Genomic DNA, 18,897 nt, shown 5'->3' on the forward strand with positions numbered 1-18,897 from the left:
AATTTGAGTGCTTATTCCTTGCTACACTGTGGAAATACAAATTTAAGAACAGTCCTTTCCCTCAAGGAGTTTCTATTCCATGTGTGTACATAATATATACAAATATGAATGTTTATGGGAATTGGGAGGCAGGACCCTTCTTACAATATGATGCTTCCTTAGTCCAATGAATGTTGTAGTAGTTAAGCTGATAGCTTTAATTACTTCCTTGCATATAGAATGAATCAACCTCTTTTGGAGCTGATGTTATTTGCAAAGTTTTAACAAATCCCTTAGAAGAAGGTTCTAATGGAGAAGTAGGTTTTTATGTTGTGCTAATGTTTCCATTTTTCTGAACAGGTCAAACATTCTTTATTCTGGGCATTAATGGGACCATAGTGTTTTTCAAAAATGTTTACTCTAAACCTTGAAATTTTGTTTGCCACCTCCAGCGGACAGCACATTTGACAGTGGCCAAGGCTCCACCGTGTACTCAGACTCTCAGAGTAGCCAGCAGAGCGTAATTTACTCTTCCCTGCCCGACGCCATCCCTCCCGCCATTCAGCGAGTCTACAGCCCACCTGTCAGTGATGGTCAGGTCGGGACACAGAGCCACCCATCTCTGGGGCCCTACCAGCAGCCGACAGCAGTAAGTTCTTAGTCTGAATCCTCATTGCTCATGTTTATAAAATGATCTGTTCATGTGATGAGCTTTCTGTTATCACTACAGCCAACTCTCAATTGTTTTCTCTAATGGTGGAGGAGTAGGGAATAAATAATGTTGAATAAACTAAAAAATCATTTCAGCTTGGCTTTGGAACACCTTAGGCAACTTAGTCTGACTTTGACTAATTAGGTTGAAGTCTCACAGCATGTGCTATCTGACTTCACCAGATCTGGCCAGAAACTCACCAAGTAGCAGGGGGGATATCAACCTGGGATTAAAAATTTGTCATAGGATAATCCTCAAAGTGAATTATTCACACATATGTCACAGAGAGTTAGCTGTATTTCATTATTTTCCTCCCTGCACCAACTTCTTGTTCTTCCTCATTCATCATTCACACTAAATAGTTTAGATATTGATTTTTAAAATTTGTTTTTACATATTTTTAATCTTGCAATAAAAGCATAGGCCAACTAGCTTTCTTTTAAATAGGAAATTATATAGTTTGCATTTCCCTATTTTCATTAAAACTGGGTTCAAATTCACACACACACACACAGTGTTTTGTGGCATTTTTGGAAACTCCCCCAGGATGCAGCAGATGGTCTCAACATGACTAATAATTCTACTCAACCACCATTAACTCACTAGGTCTTTGAGAAGGACTCAAGTTCCATTGGTGGACACATGGTCACTTCTTTCTTGATTTCTTTTGTCATGCTTTTTCTTTTGTTAACTCGGTGGCTATGCTGTTAGGGACATGTAGCTAAAGTAACTGGAAATTCTCTGGAGTAACCTTCCCTGTGAAGGGAAGATAGGAAATAAGTCCTAGATACGAATGAGAAGAAGATATTATTCTGCAGCATCTGCCAAGTCCAGAAAGACATTTTCCCTAAAACAGGTGAAATTGTATAATTTGTATAATAATAATATATAATAAATTGTATGATTGTCAAGGAAAGGTCACCACATTCTTACTGGTCAAGGTCTTTCTAATTCTGTGTGTGTGTGTGTGTGTGTGTGTGTGTGTGTGTGTGAGAGAGCCTATTTAAAAATAAATAGCCTTACTGTGAATAGTGGAATTTTCTGGCAGTAAGATGCATACATTCATGAAAGTAATACCACATTAAGAAATTTCACTCTGCCTATTATGTCCTATGTGGCTGCTTATCCATGGTCTTAGCTTTGCTTAAAAGTTTGGAGTAGGGATGCAGACCTGGCATTTTATCAACATGGATGGGTACAAGGTGATATTGTTGACATATCTATTATTCAGTTTAACAAACTTTTAATGTGTCTCCTATGTGCAAATCATTGTACTTGGTACTAAGGATACTAGGAAACAAAATAGTCTTCCTTGAGAAAGAACTTTGTATGTTTTTCTTTTCTTTTTCTTGGAGGGAGACTTTGATAACCCCCAAATTTCCTAGAGAATTGTCATTTTCTTCTTGTTGGAGTATTTAGCCTTTTTCATGTTAAGGTCTACCGTGACTTCAGAGTATCCTAAAGTAAAATTTGAGGGATGTGCTTTCTGTTCTCCTCAGCCTGGACTGACTGTGGGCCCTGTTTCATCCACTGTACTCCCTCCGAGACCACAGCAACATTACCCAGAACCAGCAATGACTTTCTCAGTACAGCCAACAACAGTTGCTTCAGGGCATATGGGGCCAGCGCCATCTATTTTACCCACCCAGCAGGTAAATCTATAAAATTCCTTTATCTCTCTAATTCAGTCTAATCCAGAGAAGTTGAGAGTTTATATCAATGCCTTTTGTTTCTGCCTTAGAAACTTCTTAATGTGGCACCTCCCTCTCCCAAATAGAGTAAAGAAAAAGTTAAGCTATAACAATTGATAATCATTATTACATTTTATATCTAATGTTCTGCCCCCATAAGTAGCCTGTCTTTCTGCTGAGAAGAAAGAGGAAGGTATGTTTTCCAGGAGCGGGATTGATATTTCCATTTTCTGGAGTTGAGCTTTCGTTTAAAGTTCTTTTTAAGTCATTGTATATTTTGTTCTACCAAGCTTGGTATGAAATATTTGAGGGATGTTAAGAAGGTAGCTTCATCAGACAACAGATTGAATATTGGGGAGGGGAGGTAGAGAATGAGGAGCTGAGAATGCGTGACTTTCGAGTTGCAAGGATGGATGAGGAAGAGGATGGAGGTACTTACTCTTGACAGTGATAGGGATTTTGAGAACAGGAGAGGGTTTTAGGAGGAAAAAAGATCATGAGTTCATGTTTGAACAGGTCGGGTTTAAGATGTCTCTGGGACATCCAGTTAGAGATATGAATCTGTAGGTTAGGAAGAGAGATTAGTGGGTGAATAAATGGTATGCTGAGAATCATCAGCATAGAAATAATTGAATCCATGGGAACTCATTAGGTCACCAAGTGAAATAGTATAGAGGAAGAAAAGAAGAGGGCCTTAGGTAGAGCTCTGGGGGATGCCTGTCATCAGCAGGTATGATCTGAATCTAGCAAAGGAGACTTGGAAGGAGTGGAGGAACAGGAGATAGCAATATCACAAAAACCTAGAGAGAAGACAGTTTCAGGGGAAAAAAAAAAGAATGATTGATGGAGGCCAGTCAGTGCAAAAAGGAAAAAAGAATTAGATATGGCAGTTAGATCTTGAACTTTGGAGAGAGTAGTTTCAGTTGAATGACAAGGTGAGAATTCAGGCTTCAGAGACTTAAAGAGAATGAGAAGAGAGGAAGTGAAGGCATATTTTCTAGAACACCTTCTCAAAGAATTTAGTCACAGAAGGGAGGAAGGACAAATTAAGTGGGCATTTTCTGAGGGTAGGGAGGAACTTCAGGCATGTTTGCAGGCAGTAGAGAAGCACCCAGCAGACAGATGAGTGAGATCTTGATGATTATTGAGTGTGCAGTCTGCTGGAGGAGATGGGATGGAATGGGATCATTTATGCATGTATAGGAGTTGGTTATGGTAAGAAGCACCACCTCTTCATGCGAGACAAGTAAAGGAATAGACAGTGACAGCAGGCATCTGGACAGTGTGAGATTAGGAGAGGAGAAGGAGCTCTTGGCAGATGGCTTCAATTTATTCCAGGTTTGCAGGGAAACAAGCAAAGCAATTTATCAAGCAGTTACTTTGTGCCTGGCACCATAATAATCACTTTACAAATATTGTCTTAATTGATTCTCACAACAACCCTGGGAGGTAACTACTATTATTACCCCCATTCTACAGTTGAGGAAACTCAGATATAGAAAAGCTGAGAGACTTACCAAGGGTTACACAGGTATTAAGTGTCTGGGGTCAAATTTGAACACAGGTCTTCTTGATTCCAGGCCCAGCGCTCTATGGGCTGTTCTATCCAGATACCTAATAAAATAGGAGTTAAGCCTCTCAGTCGAAAGTAGAGGGAGGGTAGAAGAATCATGAGAGTTTTTCAAAAGGAATGAAAAGGTTTGGAAGAGCTGCTGTGGTTAATGGGATAGTAAGTTAATTAGGAGGTATAAAAGGATTATCTTGCCACAGTGAGGACTGTGTAACATAAATCTAAAGTGGAAATAGCACAATTTCATGAAGTGCTGGATGTGGAGTACTATACAGTGAGATTGGAAAGCTAGGTTGAATCCAGGATTCCAAGGACTTTAAAAACTAAAAGAGGAGTATTTGATTCTAGAAACAATAGGGAACCCCTGGAGTTAGGGGAATGATATGATCAGATCTGCATTTTAAGGAAAATCACTTCTGCAGCAGAAATAGTGATAAAAGCTAACATTTATTTAGCCCTTTAAAGTTTGCACAACTCTTTACAAACATGTTTAATGCCTACATACTTTAGCCATGTGGAGAATTTGGAAGCAGTTTGAAAAAAAAATCTTTGCACTGCCTTGTTTGTGAGCAAGGACCTTGGGCTTTGTGCACAGGTCTCTGTGGTTCTGTTGGGAAGTTAAACTGGGATACTTTCCAACTGCAGACATCTGAAATGGCCTCCCAGGCCTTCTGCTGAAGCATCACAAAAGCACTGTTGTGAGAAAATATGGTTTGTCCTGTTCTGGAATCTGCTCCTTGCTAGCCCTCAGTCCTTTTATTTCCCTACTGTTTCTCATGCATAGACCCAGCTGTTGTTTAACTGTTTGCTTCACTGAGGATCACTTACCCTGTAATGAAGTTTATTTTCTTAGACCAGAGTGAAGACTCTTTATCTGTTCTACTCTTCTCTTCACACTTCTTTCACAAACCTTTAAAAAAAAAAAAGCAAAAAACAAAAACCTACCTCCCTGGGACACTCACAGAGCTGGAATTCAGATCTGAAAAATGACTTGCCAAGTCGTGTCCTCATGTGCTGACCCGTACTGTGCTCCTGTGATATTCTTCTGAGCTTGGCTTATGCAAGGGAATGCCTGACTCAGGAACAGACTACCTACAGAGAGCCCAGGTCTGCAGCTTTCCTTTATGACAGCTAAGGAGGAAATTGAACCTTCTCACCCCTTGCCATTATTTGGGGGATCACAAATCATTACTTTAGAGTCGGAAGCAATGTTAGCATTCATCCAGTTCAACCCCTTCATTTTCCAGGTGAAGAAACAGAAGCTTAGGGAGGTGAATTAATTTGCCCAAGTTCACACAGCTATTAAGCACTTGAGCTGAGATTTAAATCTAGATCCTTACTCCAAATTCAGCACCCTTTCCCCCAATCACATTACCTTTCCTAGTTTCTTGAATTTCTCATTGCCTATGATTCATACATCTATCCTACTTCAACTCACCACCAGAATAATAATATCTTAGATATTACTGTCAGTCAGACTCCGTGATTCCTTTTTCTGACTAGTAATCTCATCTTCTTTCACCTGTTCAACCTTTTCCACAACTATTTGTCACTTTTATTATGACTCATTCCCAAACACTTCCTTCTTTTCTCAGTTTATTATCACTTTTCTGTTCTGACTTTCCTCCCTACCCAACTTTGACCATTTTGTGGGTCAACTTCATTCTTTTATCATTTTTTGAGTCCCTTTCACTGTTCTTGCCCTGCTAATCTTAACTATCATTTTCTTCCTGTATTCCTATGTTGGAGCTACTGAAAGCTTCTGGAGTGGGTCGTCAAGGCATGCCAACTGCATCAAGCATTTACTCAAGTCAGCAAATATTTAGTAATTGTTTACTCTGTCAGGTCCCATGTAACTTGGGGGGGTACAAAGAAAGGTAACTCATGAAGGTTACATTTAATAAGCCTACTAAAATCTATGATATTGAATTTCAACTCAGTCCTCTGCCCTAAATGGTCATCATCTGAGAGCATTCTGATTGCCACAGTCTTCAGCAGATGACTTATCTTTTACCTCACTGAGAAGATTGACCCACCCAACATGTATTCCATAACCGCTGCTCCTTCAGTTACCTCTATGTCCTCAACCATTCTCTGCTGACACTATCTCCTTGCTAAAGTTAACTCCCTCTGTGCCTTCTATCCCATCTGTACCAGCCTCCTCCTCGACTTCACTCCATCAGACTTTTCCCTCTTCACTTGCACTTTCCATTTTCCCTTCTTTATTGGGTCCTTACTCTCAGACTACAAATATGCTCAAGTCTTCCATATCCTAAAAAGAAAAGGAAATACTTTACATTTATCTTGCCTCCTTCTTTAAGCTATTATACCATTTCTGTCTCTCTCCTCTTTACTGCCAAACTTCCTAGAAAGAATAATCTACCTTCCCTGTCATTTATTTCTTCACCACCTACTCATTCCTCTTTTGAAATAATTACTCTATATCCATGATTCTATTCCACAAGCTCCCTCCATATCACCAAATCCAGTGATAATATTTTTCTGTCTTTATTTGACTCAGTCTCTATATGGTGTTAGACATTGTTGAGTACATTGCCTTGTGTAATACTTTTTCTCCCCTTAGCTTCCATGACACCATCCTCTTACCTCTCTAACTCCTCCCATTTCTGCTCCTGCTTTAATCTTTCTGTTCCTTAAACATGGATATTTTCCAACATCCTATGCTAAGCCCTTGTTTTCTATCCCTGTATTCTCTTCCAGGGAGAACTCCTATGGCTTCAATAATCACCTTTATGCAAGTGACTTCTAAAGCTGCACCTCCACCCTCCAGCCTCTTCTCAGAGTTATGGGCCTGTACCTCCAACTACCTGTTAGATGTGTCCCATCTGGGTGTCCTACCAGCAATTCAAACTAAACACTTCCAAAACTAAGCTCATCTCTTCCATCCAAACTTAACCTGTCTACCCCAGCTACTAGTGATTTGTGGCACCACTGACCCAGTATTTCTGGCATAAAACCCAATTAATTTATACCTTTCACCACTTTTATATCCCATTAGCTGCAAAATCTTTTAGTTTCTATTTCAGTCTCTTAAAAATCATTTATTTTCAACCTTCTTTTCTTTATAAATTTTGAGTTCCAAATTCTCTCCTCCAGTCCAACTCTCTTCCTCACCCACTGAGAAGGCAAGCAATATATCAGTTATGCATGTAAAATCATGCAAAACATTTCCATATTAGCCATATTTCCAAAAAAAACACAAAGAAAGTAACACAGAAAATTATATTTCAGTTAGTACTCAAAGTTTATCAGATCTTTCTTTGGAGGTGATGTATTTTTTCATTTTGAATCCTTTGGAATTGACTTGGATCATTGTATTAATCAGAGTAGCCAAGTCTTTCACAGTTGAACAACATTGCTTACTGTATGCAGTGATCTTCCGGTTCTTCTCATTTCACTTTGCATCAGTTCATATGGATCTCATCATGTTATTTTCTGAAACCACCCTCCCACTCCCATTCCAGTTGTAATATCCCATGGCACAATAGTATTCCATCACAGCTTGTTCAGCCATTCCCCAACTGATGAGCATACATGTCCATGATTTCCAATTCTTTGTCACCACAAAAAGAGCTATGTAGCATGTGAAAGATAATATGAACTCAATTCTCAATACAACTTACTGTTATAATCCCCTCAGTTTCCTCAGCTGCTATATTTTTGTACAAAATGTTCCATTTCCTTTTTCTTTGATCTCTTTGGGATATAGACCTAGTAGTGGTATTGTTGAGTCAAAGAGCATGCACAGTTTTATAAGCCTTTGGGCATAGTTCCAAATTGTTCTCCAGAATGACTGAATCATTTCACAACTCCACCAACAATTAGTGTATCTATTTTTCCCTCATCCCTCCAGTATTTATCATTTCTGATAGGTGTGAGGTTGTACCTCAGAGCTGTTTTAATTTGCATTTCTCTAATTGATAGTGATTTAGAGCATTTTTTCATATGATTATAGATAGCTTTGATTTCTTCTTCAGAAAACTACCTTTTCATATCCTTTGACCATTTATCAATTGGGGAATGGCTCTTATTTTTATAAATTTGACCCAGTTCCATACTTAGAATATACTCATACTCAGAGGTCTTTATCATAGAAATTAGATAATGATATTACTTCATTATCTATGGTAACTTTTTGCAAAATGTAGTTTTCCCTGGTTATTCCTTTTAATTAAATCTATTTTTACTTTTTCTTTGACTGAGATCATGATTACTACCCCTGCCTTTTTTTATTTTTTGCTTTTTTGGGGGGGCATTTGGGGTTAAGTGACTTGCCCAAGGTTACACAGCTAGTAAGTGTGTCAAGTCTCTGAGGCCAGATTTGAACTCAGGTCCTCCTGACTCCAGGGCTGGTGCTCTATTCACTGCGCCACTGAGCTGCCCCATGCCTTTTTTTTTTTTTTAACTTCAACTGAAGCATATTAGATTCTGTTCCAGCCCTTTATTTTAACTCTATGTGTGTGTCTTTCTGTCTCATGTGTGTTTCTTTTAAACAACATATTTTTGGAGCCTTGTTCATTCTGCTATCTGCTTCCATTTTATTGGTGAGCCCATCCCATTAAGTTATGATTACTATGTATTTGCCTTCCCCTTTCCCTCTTTATTCTCCTCTCTCACTCCCACTCCTTCTCAAAAGTCTGTTTTGCTTTTAACCACTGCCTCCCTTAATCTTTCCTCCCCTTTATCATCTCTCCCATTCTCTTCCTATTTCTCTATTGGGTAAATTACACTTCTGTACCCAATTCTGTGTGTGTGTGGGTGGGGGGGGGTATTGAACCAGTTCCAATGAGAATGAGGTTGAAGCATTGCTTGTCACTCTCACTCCTATTTTCCCCTTCATTGTAAAAGCTCTTCCTTATTTGCCTCTTTTATGTGAGAAAAAATTTCCCCATTCTACCTCTCCCTTCCTCCTTCTCCCAGTGCATCCCTCTTTCTCACCCCATCATTTTTTTTTAGAAATAATTCCAACATAATCAACTCATATTCTCGTATCCTCTAGCTATGTAAATTCCGAAATTCTTGCTCTAATAATGATAAAGTTCTTAAGAGTTACAAGTATCATCTTCCCATAATAGAGTATAAGCAGTTTAAATTTATTGAGTTCCTTGTTATTATTCTTGCATGTTTACCTTTTTATGTTTTTCTTGAGTCTTCTATTTGTCAAAATTTCTATTCAGCCCTGTCTTTTCATCAGAAATGTTTTGAAGTTCTCTATTAAATATCCATCCCCCTCCCCCCTGAAATATTATTCTCTTTTGCTGGTTAGGTTATATTTGGCTGTAATCCTAGCTCCTTTGCTTTCTAGAATATCACATTTCAAGACCTCCATTCCTTTAATGTAGAAGCTTCTAAATCTTATGTGAGGCTGTCTGTGGCTCCACTGTATTTGAATTGTGCTTGAAGTATTTTCCTTTGATCTGGGGGCTCTGGAATTTAGCTATAACATTTCTGGGAGCTTTCCTTCTGAGACTTTTTTAGGAGGTGATTGGTAGATTCTTTTCAGTTCTCTTTTATGCTCTGGATCTGTTATTGGGACAGTTTTCCTTGATAATTTCTTGAAACATGATGTCTAGCTTCTTTCTTTGGTCATGGCTTTCAGGTAGTCCAGTAAGTCTTAAATTATCTCTCCTGGGGTATATTTTGCAGGTCAGTTGTTTTTCTGATGAGATATTAAATTTTTCTTCTTTTTTTTTCATTCTTTTGATTTTGTTTTCCTTTTTATTGATATCTCATGGAGGCATTGGTTTCTACTTGCCCAATTCTAATTTTTAAGGAATGATTTTTTTCAGTGAGATTTTTACTTCTTTTTCCATTTGGCCAATTCTACTTTTTAGGAAGTTCTTTTCTTCAGTGAATTTTTGTGTTTCCTTTCCAATTTGACATATTGCGATTTTTAGGGAACTTTTTTTTGGTAGTTGTTTTACATTGTTGTCATCTTCTTAGTTTATGCCTTGGTCTTCCCTGCCACCACAGAAACTTATTATGGTCAAGTTCTTTTTATTGTTTGCTCATTTTTCCTGCCTATTTCTTGACTTGGAACTTCATATTAAGGTTGGATTCTGCTTACATAGGGAAGAACTGGCACTCTCCCAAGCTTCAGGCTTTTTTAGTGCTTCAGTTTTCAGAGCTAGTTCTGAGAGTCTGCAAGTTTTTGGTGCTTCCAAGGTGGTAGGATCTTGGGAGAGGTATGGTCAGTGTTCTGGTCTGCACTCTTGTCTTTAGCCATGAAGGGCTGCAGTCCCCTGCAGCTACAGGTGCTGGCTCTCCTCTCTGTTTTGGTACTGTGAGCAGGGCCCCTGCTATGTTTTGATGGAACACCAGCACTCTTCTCTTCCCTGGAACTGTGACCCAGAACTAACTGTGTATGGGCAAAAGAGTTGCCAGTCAGCACCGGCTGTACCAAGTGCCAGCAAAGTGTCCCCTGTGATCTCCTTCTGACTAGCTGTCTGGGCTGAGAGCTCCTGTGAGTGCCATTGCCCCAACCACTATTGCAGCATGTATGGGCTCCAGACAGACCTCCCCAAGCCCTCCACTCCAGTATTACAGACTTCTCCTGCTGACCTCTTAACTTTTTTTAGGCCAGAAAAATATCACCTTGACTTTGTTGACTGCTGCTCCAAAATTTGAGGCCTTATTTTAAAATTGTTTTGAAGGGAATATTGGGAGAGCTCAGCTGGATTGCTGCCCCTAATCCACCATCTTGACTCTGTACTCTTTTAGCTTCTTTTTCAATAATACCTCTTGCATCCAGCCCTTCCTCTCAGCTCTCACCACAATGACATCTTTTCAGTCCTTGCTCATCTTCTAGATTCTTATACTAACCCCCCAGTCCACCTTCCTACCTAGTCTGTCGCCCCCCCACATCTTCCTCTCCTACCTGAATGATATAACATCCCATTTCTTCCCTTCTCTGCTCAAAAATCCTCAATGACTTCTCATTGCCCACTGTCTAAAATATAGATGCCTGAATCTCGTATTCCAGGCTCTTCACATTCCTAACTCCAATTTACCTATCCAGCTTTATTTATCTTACTCTGTATCCGAGATTCAATCAAACTATGATACGCTGTCTTCTTGGATTGCCATTTCCTGTCTCCGTGCTGTGTTCTTACTCTCCTCTATGCCTGGAATGACTCTATTCTCCTCTGCTATTTCCCTTCAGTCCAACTCAGATGTTATCTTTCTAGTTAAAAATAATTTTTTTCCTCCTCCGATTTCTCATAGTTCTTTGTTTACATCACTCTAGCTCCTTCCTTATATCAATTATTTTTGTATTTGACCCCCTTAACCCCACCCAGTTAGATTGTAAGCTTTGAGAGCAAGTCCTGTGTCTTATTTATCTTTGTATACTTAGTGCCTCACATCATGCTGTGTACATATTAGGCACGTTAAATAGAACTGAAAATTATGTAAAATATTGGTCATTCCACCCAGGAGAATGCCCAGGGACTTAGGAAAGTATATTTACTGATACAGACCCCATAGAAGTAGCTAAGAATTTAGGAAAAGCAGAGGATCAGGTGGAGGGCCACACATAGGGAGCTGATCCATAGGTTCATAGTTTGGGGGAATTTTTTTAGACCTAGAAGACACCCAAGAGATTCTGTGACCCTGCTTCCTCATTTTAGAGATGAGACGCATGAAAGCTGATATTAATCTTGTGATAGAGTCAGGAGAGATGATGATGACCTGTTCTCCTGGCTCCCAAACCATTGGGTTTTGTGGGGTCAGTCTGTTAATAATAAGAATAAGAATATTAAATAATATAGTATGTTAGTTATTAATAAATTAATAATAACCTGTTAATAATAGTAGAAAATAAACTTTTTTACCCACTTTTCAGTAAATAAAAGCTGCTTCTCACATAAGCAAAAGTTCATCTACGGATGCAGTGGTCTAAATTTTCAGTCCATCAGCAATCATATGTTAAGTACCTACTAATAAACCATAGTCTATCCCAGTAAGGTCATTAGATGGCTTAAGAAATTTTAGAACTGTTCATCTCTGGTATCCCATGTCAGTTTTAAAGGAGCTAGAAAGCTCAGTTCCAACTCTTGAGTGTGTCCATGAAGATGTAGAAGGAAGAGGAAAGATGATTGGCTTGCCCATGCCCCCAGCTGAACTATTGAATGATAACATTGATTTAACAAATATTACCCAGGTGACTACTGTGCCAGTAGTAATTATTCCATAGTCATCGGGGAGACAGTTTCAAGAAGATCCCCCTTGCCCTCACAGATGGCGTGTAAATATGGAAGCAGAGAACATCAGTCTCATGGCCATTGGAGAGCCAGAGATTGCTGTCATAGGGAGGGGTGTTGCTTCACAGAGTGAAATATTTCCATGGGAATAACAATTATGTATAAAATATAAGATGGATAATGTATATTGTATATGTCTTAAATAATAAAAAATAAATCTTCTGTAGAAAAAAAAAATAGAGCCAACAGAGTACATTTGTGTGACAGTTGAGTAATAAATGGTATCTGTTGGTTTATTGCAGCCTCAGCCCCTGGCTCAGCCAGCTCCAATACAGCAAGTTCTTGCCAGTCAGCCCGTGTGCCCACACCAGCCAGCACCTCATCACTTGTCTCAGTACCCAGCTCCACCTTCACAGGTGGCTGCTGCCAGTCAGCTGCAGCCACTGCAGATGCCTCAGGTGCCGCTACAGCCGCTTCCTCAAGTGCCACCTGCCCAGGTAAATTGGGATCTCCTAACCTTGGCAGGGATGGGGCGGGTCGACGGAGGGGAAGAACAGGGAATAAGTGAATGGGTTGCTCTTTGAGGTGCATCTGTTACCCAAAAAAGAGAGGACTAGTCTTGTTGAGTGAAATTAATTTGAAATGCAGTTCACATGACTGATTTTGCATAATTTACAAGAATGCATGTCAGCTTTCGAGTGGTCATACTGATAATAATAATGATGATGATAATAATAATATGAGTAAGAGCTAATATCAACATAGAGCGTTCAGGACGACAAAGCATTTTCTCATTTGACCTTGACCATAACTCTGTGAGATAGGTGCTAACATGATACCCATTTTTATTTACTTTTATTTTATCTTCCCATTTAATAGTATTTTCTTTTCCCCAGTAACATGTAAAGATAATTTTCAACATTCACTTTTATAAGGTCTTAAGTTCCAAATTCCTTCCCATCCCCCAACATGGCATGCAGTCTGATATAGGCTATTCATGTACAATCATATTAAACATATTAGTCACGTTATGAAAGAAGAATCAGAACAGAAGGGAAAAACCACAAGAAAGAAAAAAAATAGCAAAGGGAAAATAGTATGCTTTGATCCCCATTCAGACTCCATACTTCTTTCTCTGGACATTAATAGCATTTTCCATCACAGGTCTTTTGGAATGGTCTTAGATTATTGTATTGTTGAGAAGAGCAAAGTCTATCAAAGTTGGTCACATGATACCCATTTTACAGACTAGGAAACTGGGACTCACAAATTAAGTTACTTGTTCCATCATCAGAGAGTTAGTAAGTGTCCTAAATGTGATTAAATCTTGAGTCTTTCTTGGTTTCAAGTCCAGGTCTCCATACCATATTACCAAAGGCCTGTTTGGATGTACCCCAATACTTAATAAAAATTGTCTACTGCCTTATATTTTCCCTAATACTTGAATCTAAATTAATTTTGTGGCTATCAATCAGCTTCTGTAATTTTTATCTTAATGTTACCATAACAGGCTACCTATTTTCCCCTTTTTCTTTCCCCAAAGTTATAAGTACAAATAGATATCTAGCAGTTTTCCATAAGCCTGATCTCCTTCCTTTCTACCTCATTTCTGTTCCCTTCCCCCTCATTCAATTCAGTAAAGGTGTATTTTGCTAAGTGCTAGCCAGATACTGCTTTGACCCTTTTCCCCCATCACAGATTACCTGTGCATATAAGATGCCTTTCTGGCCCTGGTTCCTACCATTCTATAGGTGCTTAAGCATCAGGTGCTAGTGTTAGTGATAGATGCTGGAGAGACCAGGAGAGCTCATTACTAGACTTTCTGTTGCAAAGCAGAGAGCAGGAGACCACTGGTGTTACCCTATGTACCAGCTCACTTCACGTCCTGTTGGAGACAGGTCCTCTCCTGAGGTCCACGTAGGCTCCTTTCCCCTGAGATCACAATATCATTCCATACACAAAGAAAATGAACTTTGCCATGTGATGAGAGACTATGCTTTATAGTTCTGATGTGGAAGACAGAGAGAGCCACCCATGAAGCAGGAAATTTATACTGGACACAGTAAGACAATGTGACATTTGCCTACATCCAGTATTTATAATATAGAAATCTCAAGCTATCAAATGTAAAATCTAAAACTTAGTAGAATTCCTAATGGCGTAAAAGGAACACGGCTCATTATCATTTTGTTAGCACCAAATAAAAACTAAATTTCCAGTTTCCTCTGTGAAAAAGAAATTGTACACAAGTTTTAGATATTTTAAGATATTTAACTATTTTCTAATTAGTAGCTATGTAGCGGCTTCTCAATGGATAGAGCGTCAGGCCTAGAGTTAGGAAGACTTGCATTCAGTTATGACCTCCAACATTTACTAGCTGTGTGACCCTGGACAAGTCACTGAACTGTTTGCTTCAGTTTCCTCGTCTGTAAAATGAGCTGGAGAAGGAAATGACAAACTACTCTAGTATCTTTGCCAAGAAAACCTCAGATGGGGTCACGGATTGTCCAGCACGATTGAAATGACTGAACAACAAGCACATATTTTAACTCAGTATATTTGCTGACTGGTAATAGTTTGTTCCAAAATGTCCATTGTGATTAAAATGATTTTTTTTCTAATGCATTGCTCTAATCAATCACTGAGCATCCATCCTTCTTTGCAAAAAGAAGTAAGAGACTAGGATTCACTAGTTTTCTTCTAGTAGGATTGAGGTACGCTTCAGAGTAAGCAGGCATTCCCTAGACTTATGGACATTAAATAGAAAATTAGGGGGTGGCCAGGTCGTGCAGTGAACAGAGCACCGACCCTGGAGTTAGGAGGACCTGAATTCAAATCTGGCCTCAGATACTTGACACACACTTACTAGACATGTGACCTTGGGCACATCACTTAACCCCAATTTCCCTGCCCTCTCCCCTCCAAAAAGGGGGGAAAATAGGAAATTAGCTTACATGTCATTTCACCTAGCACATTCCTTATTCTTTGTCAAAGTATACATGTTTATTGGTACCACTTTTCCTATTTATCCCACTGATGGTTTCTTCTCTGCTCTACAATGCCCCCTCTTCCTTGCCATCAGGTACTAAGAGAACAAGGGTAAGGTGTCTAGCATGCTGGATAGGTCTCATTAAAAGAATTTTTAAGAAAACATGAAGAATTAACTATGTCAGCAAACATTTTATTGTTGAGACATTTCAGTCCTGACCAACTCTTAGTGACCCCATTTGGGGTTTTCTTGGCAAAGATACTGGAGTGGTTTGCCATTTCCTTATCCAGCTTATTTTATAGATGAAGAAACTGAGGCAGACAAGGTTAAACGACTTGCCTGGGGTTACACAGCTAGTAAGTGTTAGAGTCTGGATTTTAATTTGCTAAGATAAGTCATTCTGACTCCAGGCCCTGCACTGTGTCCACTGTGCCCCCTAGCTGCCCTAAACATTTATTAAGTTCCCTAGTCCAGGGATGAGGAACCTGCAGCCTCGAGGCCCTTCCAGGTCCTCTCTGAGTCAAAGTTTTACAGAACAAATCTTTTATTAAAGGACCACACTCGAGGACCTAGAAGGCCACATGTGGCCTCGAGGCTGCAGGTTCCCCACTGCTGGACTAGTAGGTGCTCACAAAAACTGTTGTGCTCCAAGCTATTGTTAATGTAAATACAAAAACAATTAATCCTTGCTCTCTCTGGGCAGATAGAATATGTTCACAGATAAATAATGTAGCACCTATGTAAAATAACTGCATGATTCTCAGGGCAGAAAGGGAGGAATTAGCTGCAGTACTCAGGATAGACCTCTGGAAGGAGGTGGCATTTCAGCTGGTCTTTGATCAAAGGAAGGAATTCAGAAAGACGACTTGGAGGGATTGCAAGTTGTTGAGGAGGGAGTATTCTGAAAAAACCAAACACACACAGAGACAGTCTGGTTACTGTCACTCTTTTAACTCTTTTTAACCTTAAATCCTGAACTTGCACTTTGCTGTTCATAAGGCTAAGTTTGCTTCTGAAGTATCTGAATTACTAGCATTTTTTTTAATTTTTCAAATCAAATTTTAAAAAATATTTGTTGATATATTTGCTTTATCCCTTACAACTCTGCATAGTGGTGCCTATAATTCATAGACATATAAATACTTTTCAAGGAGGCCTTGCTTTTCTCCCAAAGAGAAAAATAATAGAAAATAAACTTTTAATTTTTCTTAGAATAAATTGTTCTAAGACCCTCACATTCAAGTCTTCAACTTACAGACATTGTTAAACATTTGGTTTAAAAGGCTGAAAATCAAATTGGGACAAATTGATTTCTCTGTGAGCTATAAGATTTGTGACCTCCTGTTCAGCTAAGGCATGAAAAGACTGCTCAGTTTTGGATTTGGTGTCAGCTCCCCCATTACCCATGTATCAGTGTGGGGCCAGTGTTTGCAATACAAACACAACCAAGTAAGGAGTGTTCAAAGAAATATTTTCACTGGAAGGAAAATCTTGCACCACCACTATTCCCACTCCCAACTCCCCCAAAATGATTTTTTTTTTTCAGTTTTCATTTAGGAGTAATTTAGTGGCTGAAGTATACACTGGCTCTCTTGAGTGTAGGATTGGTTGTTTTCAAATAAAAGCTATTTAAAGTATTAAATGCTGGCCTAGGAAACAAGCTAACAATTTACATTCAGAAAAATCCTTTTCCTTCTTTTGAAATTACCAGTTCTTTTCTTGTCATTCCTTTCTTGAGGATCATTCACCTGAACATTAGCAACATAAACTAGGCTACCTCTTCTATGTTGCTATAAAAACATCTTGAGAACACTCTAATTCCATAGCCAAGAATTGACATTGATCAGGATTTTCCTGTATAGCAGCTGAATTTAGATCTTTTTTTTTATATATATCCCTTCTGACTTTTTTAGTAAATGTGGACCTTCTGATTGAATTATATTTATTTTAATTATTTTTCCCCAACTGGTACCATAAGAATGATCCATAGAATAAAATTTTGCTTCTCCCTTTTGCATCAAGATTGCAGCCAGCATTTTGGGGTCAATTTTTTTTTTCATTGTGTGTGTTTGTTTTTTCAGGGTGGGGAGGAAATCGGTTATCATGATTTCATCCACGTTGGAAATTCCCTTCACAGATATACATAGAGACATATCTAGATCTCTATATCTTTATATATCATTGCCTTAGTTTAGGAACAGGAAACCTGTGACCTTCTAGGTCCTTAGGTGAGACCCTTTGAGTCCAAGTTTTACAAAATCATTTTATTAAGAGAATTTGTTCTGTGAAACTTGGATTCAGTCAAAAAGCCATACTTGAGGTCCTAGAGGTTCACATTTCACCGCAAGACTATAGGTTCCCCTACTCTTGCCTTAGTTACATGGGGCACTAAGAAGTTAAATGACTTGCCCAGAGTCACATGGTATGTCAGAGGCAAGACTTGAACCCAGGTCGTTCAGACTCCATTCTGTCTTGCATGTTAAAATTCTAGTTTATGAAAATCATGTAAAACCACTGAGGTAAACAAATGATGAATCCATCCGTAATCAGTATAGGATAAGTGCCTGTTTTTTGTCTTTTATAACCTCAAGTCCTGCTCCACGGCTTCATCGTGGTATGAAGTTGACCCTAGTTTCTCAAAGGCATTGCTAGTAGAGTAAATGCTTTGGTTCATCTTCCCAAGTTGAAGAGACTTTGAGTACATACCTGGTGATTGACCTTGTCTCATCCAAGGGCTAGCCTTGGCTAAATTCAGAAAGGCTCATCACCAGGTTGGCTTCAGGGCAGTGATTTTTTTATTTTTGGCTCTTGCAACTCTCAAAGACCATAAACCAAGTCCTAAAGGGGTTGTAATCTGGGTCAGTGGGGTTCGATACCCACACTGACAACATTGTGGATTGTTAAAGCATCAGAGTAAGTATTAAGTTTGGGAAGTTACTGAGGCTTTGTGCATAGCATCAGTGAGAACTCCTGCAATTGATCTGATGTTATATCTTTTTCAGATTCCTCAGTTTCCTGTCATTCCTCCAATCACCCCTCTGGCAGGAATTGACAACCTTCCTCCAAACCTCTCTGATTTACCTGCTGCGAATGCGCCCCCTATTCCTGCTCCTTCTCAGTATTTTTCTCCAGCTGTGATTTTGCCAAGCCTTTCCATAAACCCTGTCGCGCCTCTGCCGGCTACCCCCACCCTCCCTGTACAGGCTGTCAAACTCCCCCACACTTCTGTGGCGCCTTTGGTCATGCCCTGCCAACCAATAGTGCCAAATATGTCCGCCACGACAATACCTTTGCTGGCTGTGGCCCCACAAGGCGTCACCGCGTTGCCCATCCATCAGGCTGTTACCCAGCTCCCCCCACAACCACTGTACCAGGCTGCTTTCCAGCCGATCATTCAGAGCGAAGTGCCCCCCTCTCCCCATCACACACAGAACTTACAGGGGGTCTCCCAGCAGCAGCCGCCGCCGCCACCAACACCCCAACCACAGCTGCCTCCACTTCCTCAGTCCCTTCAGCCAAGCGTAATTCATCCTTCAGAACAGGCTCTTCCAGCTTCTGGGGCTGGTAACCAGGTAATCAATTTGATGTATTCTGCACATTTTGGCACTCAGGAGTTCATTGTTAAGAGATTCTTGGAATCAAGAATACATCTATGTTGGCAATTAGAGATACTTCTCACTTATTCAGAAGCAACATTCTCTCTGAGTCTTCTCTTCTGGGTGAGTTTCTCACCA

At 39.5% G+C, this 18,897-nt stretch overlaps 1 protein-coding gene across 6 annotated transcripts in view; it reads left to right on the top strand.

The window, feature by feature from the left end:
* Positions 1–18,897, top strand: part of WNK2 (WNK lysine deficient protein kinase 2) — a 234,188-nt gene that overhangs the window by 152,023 nt on the left and 63,268 nt on the right. For all 6 annotated transcript variants that reach the window (XM_069083745.1, XM_069083746.1, XM_069083747.1 and 3 more), the window contains exons 9-12: positions 432–628; positions 2,191–2,343; positions 12,477–12,671; positions 18,166–18,735. In XM_069083745.1, the coding sequence (XP_068939846.1) occupies positions 432–628; positions 2,191–2,343; positions 12,477–12,671; positions 18,166–18,735 (1,115 nt within the window). The remainder of the gene's footprint in view (positions 1–431; positions 629–2,190; positions 2,344–12,476; positions 12,672–18,165; positions 18,736–18,897) is intronic.

The sequence above is a fragment of the Petaurus breviceps genome, unplaced genomic scaffold (assembly GCF_028583685.1).
Source record: "Petaurus breviceps papuanus isolate PSGF00001 unplaced genomic scaffold, PetGlider_PUasm1.0 174, whole genome shotgun sequence".
NCBI lineage: Eukaryota > Metazoa > Chordata > Mammalia > Diprotodontia > Petauridae > Petaurus > Petaurus breviceps.